A 7755-nucleotide genomic window follows, 5' to 3' on the forward strand; every position below is an offset into this window, starting at 1 on the left:
TTGTATGATCTTGGAGGAACTTTTTTTTTTAATTGTTTAATTGTTGGGATTAGTTGTAACTATATTAAATAAAAATTTTAAAGTTTTGACTCACAATCCTTGAAATCCGTATTTTTCTGTTCACTTTCTGTTTCTATCAACAAAAAAAGTTTTTTTTTTTTATTAATAATGAATTTATATGAGTATATCTATTGTCCGTTCAAATTCATAATAATTTGTAATAAAAAATATAACATGAATATTATTTATCCTATTCGTGTTTTATTATTTAGAAATTTGATTTATTCTTAAGGTGAAAATAATTTTTTAATTCTTTCATGATAGGGTCCACGCAAGAAAGAATATTATGTTTTAGGGAATTTTTTTTTTTAGTTTCATTATTAGAAAATCGAATTTTTTTTTCAAGTATGCCCAAATAAAAAGATTGGAGAAACAGTTGGAGAGGTGATAAAACCATATACTTTTCATTATAAAACCAATAAATCGAAAAAAAAAAATTTTGTAAAAAAATTTTTAGACTTATAAAAAATGAATTTGCTCTTGTAAAAGTTATTGAATAATTGAAAATGAAAAGCAAGACGTAAATTTTGTGAACAATGCTCACTCCAGAATAGGACGGCTGTGGTCCGCCGGCAAGCTCGTTCTGATCTTGGATGCAGTACATTGAAATCCTGAAGCATCACAATGAACACAACCGCGCGTTTGCCTGCAATGCGGTAAGGCACCACCTTGTTGCGCGTGAATTTAGTAGATAGTTGACTTTTTATAGACTCAACTGTATTTTTTATTTATTTATTAATGTCAGCAGAGTTGATTATACGATAAATTTAATTTGAATTAATTGTAAAATTATAACACAATCAAATTCAAATGAACAAAATATTAAATTGAATCGTACCAATCTCTAACGGGAATTATTACTCAATTTTGTGTTTGCTGTTTTACATTTCAATTATTTCTTCAATTAAAAGAAATAAGTAAATGGACGGTTAATACTGCGAGATGCCTTGTCCTCTAGTTTGTTTTCCCTTTCATTCTTCTAACATTGAAGATTCTGACCCGACTGAAGGAAGATAGAGGTAGAGTGACGTGATCACCGCAGATTATTTAGTGTTTTCTTTTTTCAGCATTTGTCCATGTGTCTGCCTTTTGAACATTGTCCCCTCTCCCAAGCACGTTTATCTAAAAGCTTTACTAAGTTCTTCTCTTATCACCAGGAAATATACATTCCTTCGAAAGCTGCTTTTATATATATTCTAATCTGACCCATTGGGTTCTCACTTTGAGCCTTACCATTGACGTTACAACCTTTTACAATCTGGAAACTAAAGGGGAATGATCTGAGGGTCCAATTAAAGTCCACGAGAACATCATAATAAAATACAAGTTATATTATTGTAATTTGAAACGTTTAGTTGTTGAAATTATACCAGCCATTCTAAAATTGCTTTGTGGCACTGTGAGGTGAATCGAGTGCTATTATTATTATTATTATTATTATTATTTAGCAGCATGTTCACTCCATGCTTTTTGGATACTTAAATTGTACTTACTCCAGAAAATGCAAACCAATTTCTATCCTGGATAAACTAAACCTTCAGGCATGAATTTCAGCTAATAAGACATCAAATTTAGCAAAGAGGTTAACCAGAATGAAGAAAAAGAATCCATATAGCTGATCCTGTTAGCTTCAGATCAAAGCTTAGCTGAATTATTTAACTATCCTTTTACATAAGCATAGAATCAGCTTCTATATGCTAGGATATTCCTCCCTTTGTCCACCACATATAATTAACAGTAGAAATAGATATTTTTCTTATGTAGAGGAGGATTTTGAACTATGTTTTTACATTCAAACCAAAATATGATCAATATGACAAGGCTATGTTGCCTCAATTAACAAATGTAACAAGCATATATACATATATCTATATATATTCCCTGGAAGGTTAGGACATAACGTAACATTATCTTTATTTGTAAAGGACCAAACAAAATAAAAAATAAAAAAAAACAATTCCCTTCCAGCTATGGAATAAGATGATGGGGCTTTGCTTACGGGAATGTTACTTTTCACTGCCTTATAGCATGCTCAATTCATGCTTCTAAACGGGATATTTTGCCTATAAATACATCATGATTGGATTCTCCTTTACATCAGGACTAAGAAAATCATCTCTCTTCTTTCATCCGAAGCTAGGAAGCTGATCATGTCGAGAATGGAGCATGACACAGGGGAGGTTCCGATTCATATTATTCGCGACGTGGATGACAATAAGAGTAAGAAACAGAGACCTGAAGGAATGATGCTGAGCAAACTGGATGTGGGTCCAAAGGACGACATAAACAAACTGGCAGATGCTTTCATCAGCAACTTCCGCAATCAGCTTACGTTTCAGCGGGATGAGCCGATCAAATATTGTCGGGGATGAAAGCCTGAGGCACCTAAGCTGTTAATATAAAAGAGGACATATTGACACAAGTAAGCAATCTTAGTTTTGGTGGTTAGACATGACCTTGCTCACTAGCAGAGAAATAAATGGTTTTTTTTTTTTTTGGTTGAATGACGCTGCGATGAGTGATGAATCCTTCTTTCCATATAATTATAATGACAGTTGAACAAAAACCTGTTCTTTGTTTCTGCGCATTCATTGTTCACAGTTTTCTTCCGAGTTCTATAAGTTTAGGAATACTAATTGCTAAGACAAAAGCTTGACGCCAAGTTCGCAGGACCATCAAAATATATTGAAGATCTCCATGTCGCTTATCACAACCATATATAAATTATCATGGTAAACAAAATATAAATTCACAGCCACCAAGATGCAGGATCCAACTATATATTAACTCATCTCAGATAAATCATGTACATCTCAAAGCAAATCAAAGATTACATAATACAAAAGATAGATCTCACAAGAAGAAAGTCCTAAGCCCAAATGACCAGATTTACAAGTATCAGCTCTCTTCATAAATGTAAAGAAATAACCTCATAATTCTATTGCCGAGATCAACAGTGAACCGCCTCACCTGCAAATGCACCATGGGATAACATCCAAGCTGTTCTTCAATACTCAAAGGCACCCTTGCTCGCCTTTCTCGTTTCACTTCTTTCAGTTCAACAACAAGCAGAACATTCTTAATGAGGGTGTCTATCCCCTCCTTGGTGGGTCACCGTTGACATCAACCTCCATAGCAAGAATAAACATCAGGAAAGGTAACACAGAGTATATTCAGCTTTTCCATTGAGGAGGTGCTGAGCCCCAAAATGTCGGTAAACGAATAAACATTCAAAATCTGACTATCATGGCATGACAATTCTAAACAAATGCAGGAATTTCTACACATGAATAATTAAATTTTTAGTTCTCGTTTTCATGCTCGTAGCACCTGACAGTGAACAATATGACTTCTCAAACCACTTCGGCCTGCTATACTTGACCATATATTTGTAAAAAGAGTCCTGAAATGACCTCTGCCAGCAATGTTTTCCCAAAGATGAGGTTTGCTTTCAACCTTTTTATCCGGACTGGAAACATCAACCAAACTTATGCTCATATTATTGCGGATGATACAAAGCCTGCCATTGAGAGGAACAAGAGCAGCAGCTTCCAAGGCTCGAGAACTCCCAAAATGGAGCTTACTATCAATAAATTCGTTCCATGAATCTGAGGCTCCATCATACACCGTAAGCTTGCACCCATCACGGCAATCCAGGGCATAGAGCCGACCATTTAAAGAGATACTACGATTGCGCCAACCAGAAACCATCCCATCACTGACTGGTGTCCAGGAATTTGTTTCAGGATCATATGCTTCACTCATCACCTCATGATGGGACCCTTTTAGAAACCACTTTCCATCATACACTACCCCAACGAAAGGTACCATAGCGGTGCTCATATCTTGAATAAAACTCCACCGGTTCTTGTTAGGATCATAAACTTCAGCAGATCGTAATGTCCTTTGACTTCCCTCGCATTCCCCGCCAGCCACATAAAGGCAGTTATTTATTACACAGGAACCAAAGAAATGCCGTTTTCGAAGCATATCGGGAGCTCTGTGCCACCTGTTTGTCCGGGCACTATAGAATATAACACGCCTAATTGACCCCCTTAGTGGATCCTTTCCTCCAAACAAGTACAGGTGGCAACCACTTAGTACAGCACAACCAAAACCAAGGGCCTCAGAATACTCCCTTGGAACTGGAGGAAGTGGCAGCCACAGCTGATGTATAGGGTCAAACGCATTCCATGAGATCTTTCCATCACGATCTCGCTTGAAGACATAGACCCACTCTTCTGCCATTCCAAGACTTTTCCTAAGAGAATAAAAGAAGTTCCCAGACAAAAGGCGATACCATCTCTTACAAACCAGACGGAGTTTTTGGTGTTCAGCACGAGGAACTCGAATGAGACATGCAATGGCAAGATCATCAGGAAGGCTAGGAAGGAGAGGTGGCTGGACTCGAGTCCTCTCTCTGCATAAGTTTTTACTCTTGTGAGCATTGGGATTGATATCAGGCTGCACACAAAGCTTTGATCCAGGGACAAATTTTCTTGCTTCAGCAACAGTCTTTAATCCAGAATCCACTTTACAATAGCAAGATACAGAATCAACCTGCAAAAGTTTCCAGTTAGGAACTAAAAAAGATGGACATCAGAATATGATAAGGATGTAGAGCAGAAAAAAAGAGAAACAACTCATATTAGATGCATCATTGATCATTCATTGTGCCTTTTGCAAAAGTTTGCACCTTACTCGTACTTATGTGCTTACAAACAATATCAACAAAGGCAGAACATCAATCCACCGTTATCATTTCCAGATGACAACAAAAGGAAAGCTTTCAAATTTTCTTGAGAAAAATCAGTAGTGAGGGTGTAGATCAAGTCCTCCCTTGATTACTTGTTTGTTTACTATGAACAGCTGCTTGACTTAACATGGCATGTTCCAGATGTCCACATTGTGACGTGAGAATTCTAGCTAAAGCGTCAGAGACTGAAGCAAAGATTTGAGTCCTTCAGGAAGTTACTGTTTTTGCAATGCTTGGGCTGCATGGAGATTGGAGAGCATGCACTTCACCAATTTTCAAATCAGTGTAGACATTATCAGATTTAGTTACTAACCACACTATAAGAGTCCATCTTCAGACTCCTACAAACTTTGCATCTCAGATTTTTCAGAAATAATTTAAAAGCTCTAATGCTCCAAGGTTTTTTAAAGTATATCAAGTACAAGCATTAAGCATTATTCAAAGAAGGCAACCACCACTTTCACTTCTTCTCCTTTCTATTAAGGAACATGTCTGAATTGAGGAAATAGGACATGCAAAAACTCAGGCAGAAGGGGAAGAAAATAAAAGGTATTCCATAAGATATGGTATCAAAGAACAAAGTGCCTAAATAAAAGTTAAAAGATAACCAAACAATACAATTAGGTCCAGCGGTCATACAATTTGGTATTTAATTTTAGTTGGCCTACGTCGATGATCAGATCTTCATTTCAAATAAAAATAAAAAATAAAATTAAGTTCACACGCTAGGCAAGTAGAGACCCAGTTCTTGGGCAATGTGCCAAAGCCAACAAATTTACATATGAGGAAGTATAATAGAGTCTACAACAATTTACCAGCATTCCATCCACAAATTTAAGCTTTAAGTTTTTGATATTTGAGAGAACCACCAAATCTAAAAGCTTGAAATGAGAGGGAATGACAATTAATATATACTAATACAAATCATTGACATTACCCATCACAACTCACAAGCAAATGAGGCAGGAATCTGCATGTGAGTCACCATCTCAGGGATTTATATCATAAGAACTGAGTGTCAGGATTCCAGACACAAAAGCACCAGAGGTATGTTAGTCTTAAAATTTTGTAAAAGACCAAATAAGACTAAATACAATAGTCTTGCATTCTTGTACATTCTACTCTTAACAAAATTATTTTGACCACTTACAGACCAATTCATTCATAGGATCTGTCACAAGCAACCAAACCATTTACCAAGCACAAAGCCACAATCTATATATGCACGTATGTCCATCTATAGAACACTATGAGAAACTAATAGAAGCTCCTCCATACTTATTCCTATATGGTGCTAGTAGCCATTAGCAGATAACTTAAGAGCTTACAAATAAGCCAGGTGCAGAGCAATATCTCTTTTTAATGCTTCATTTTATTATCTAACAAACAAAAAAATAAATTAATGTCAAAAAAAGTAAAACAGCACTTGTAACTAAAGCAAATTCAAAACAAGAAACCAATGACTCTCAAAATATCAACTAAAACTAAAGCAAGCTTATTTTAAGACCAAATTTAATTACATTTCAAGCAAAAAATAAGTCGAAAATATCCTCATAAAAAATTAAAGAGAAAAACCTCCAAAACTTAGAATGAAGGGGAAAGGAAACACCGAAGTTGCGGGAGTTTAAAATGCAGAATTGAAATACAGAGAATCAAATTGAGAACTGAAAAGGTAAAAGTTACAAGTTGCAGAGGAAGTAAAACAGGAAAATAACCCCTATATATATGTTAATCAAATCCCTGATTACCCCCCCCCCCCCAAAGGAATGGTAGAATGATTCAAAAGAATTTGATCTCGAAATCGATAGCTTGCACAAAGAAGAGAACAGCAAAATGAAGAGAGCAGAATTCCCACCATCAATACAGAAAACAACTAAGCATTTAGAAACCCTTGAAAAATTAATTACAGAGCATACTAAGGCATGTCAAAGCCTCAAATTTTAGAATCCCAATTGCCCAATTGAATACAACTATCCATCTGGGTATCTTCAGATTTTCATGAAAACTAAATCCAAAAAGGAACCATGTCATCTTTCCAATAACTCCATCTTAGTATCTTCAAATCACGTTTCCAACAGATTCATCAACTATCTCTAAAACCTTACAAATTTCAACCAAAAAATTACAGAATAAAAAAAAAAAGGGAAAAGTTTATGTCGGAGCTTACCAATGGAGCTTGAATTCGAAAACCTCTAGGAGCATTAGATGACTGTTGGTAAATAGATTGCTCCATCCTTTAAAACCAAAGAATCATAGACAGTATCAAAATCTACTATACTCTAACCCCTTTTTCTCCTTTTTCTTTTGTTTTTCTTTCTCCTTGAGAGGCTCAGATCGAGACCCCAAATTGAATACTCATAATCTGATTCTCCAACCTTAAAAATTAATTTTGTAACCTATCTTTAGTAGCGTGTATGTATGTTCATACATTTTATATATAAAAAAGAAAACCAACATTTTTTGTCTTTTTTTCTTCGCATTCCATTTCTTTCTTTTTCATCTAAGTAATAAACCACCAACAAGATTAAAAAAGAAAGAAAATCAGTCTTTGCGGTTTTTTTTTTTTTTTTTCTCTGTCTCAACTGAGAGCAAACACACAGGGACCCGTGGGTTTCACTAACTTCTTTAAATTTTGTTAGATTTTTTTAATTATTATTAGTAGCATTAATTTTGAGTGAATTTTAATGTTAAATGGTAAGAAATGAAGTTTTAATGAGGGAGGGGACTTCTTAATTGTTTACAATTGTCGGTCAAACCCCACTTTAAATGGTGTAAGAGAGAGAAATGATCATCATGTGGATGAATTAAATACCTCTTGCTCTTTATATTTTTTTGTTTTTCTCTATTTTTATCAGATATCATTGTAACACGTCCAACATGAGGCTTAATACCAAAATTAATCTTTGAACTTTATTCAAAAATACAAGCAAGTTTTCCAT

The 7755-nt window shown here is 35.1% G+C and overlaps 1 protein-coding gene across 1 annotated transcript; it reads right to left on the reverse strand.

Annotated features, from left to right (window-relative positions):
• Window positions 1–2824: 2824 nt before the first annotated feature.
• LOC111285124 (F-box/kelch-repeat protein At1g55270-like) lies at window positions 2825–7476 on the reverse strand. Its single transcript, XM_022874381.2, has 2 exons — window positions 6984–7476; window positions 2825–4620 (listed from the first exon to the last, which is right to left on the reverse strand). Exons 1-2 carry the CDS (start codon window positions 7047–7049, stop codon window positions 3376–3378), a joined length of 1311 nt encoding a protein of 436 aa, XP_022730116.2. The 5' UTR covers window positions 7050–7476; the 3' UTR covers window positions 2825–3375.
• Between the last annotated feature and the right edge of the window lie 279 nt (window positions 7477–7755).

The sequence above is a fragment of the Durio zibethinus genome, chromosome 6 (genome assembly GCF_047325235.1).
Source record: "Durio zibethinus cultivar Kanyao isolate XHJ-2024 chromosome 6, ASM4732523v1, whole genome shotgun sequence".
Lineage (NCBI taxonomy): Eukaryota > Viridiplantae > Streptophyta > Magnoliopsida > Malvales > Malvaceae > Durio > Durio zibethinus.

Coding starts and splice junctions, on each gene's coding strand:
- LOC111285124 (XM_022874381.2), bottom strand. CDS start 7,049: ATGGAGCAATCTATTTACCAACAGTCATCTAATGCTCCTAGAGGTTTT. Junction 4,621..6,983: donor TTCGAATTCAAGCTCCATTG/GTAAGCTCCGAC, acceptor AAACTTTTGCAG/GTTGATTCTGTATCTTGCTA.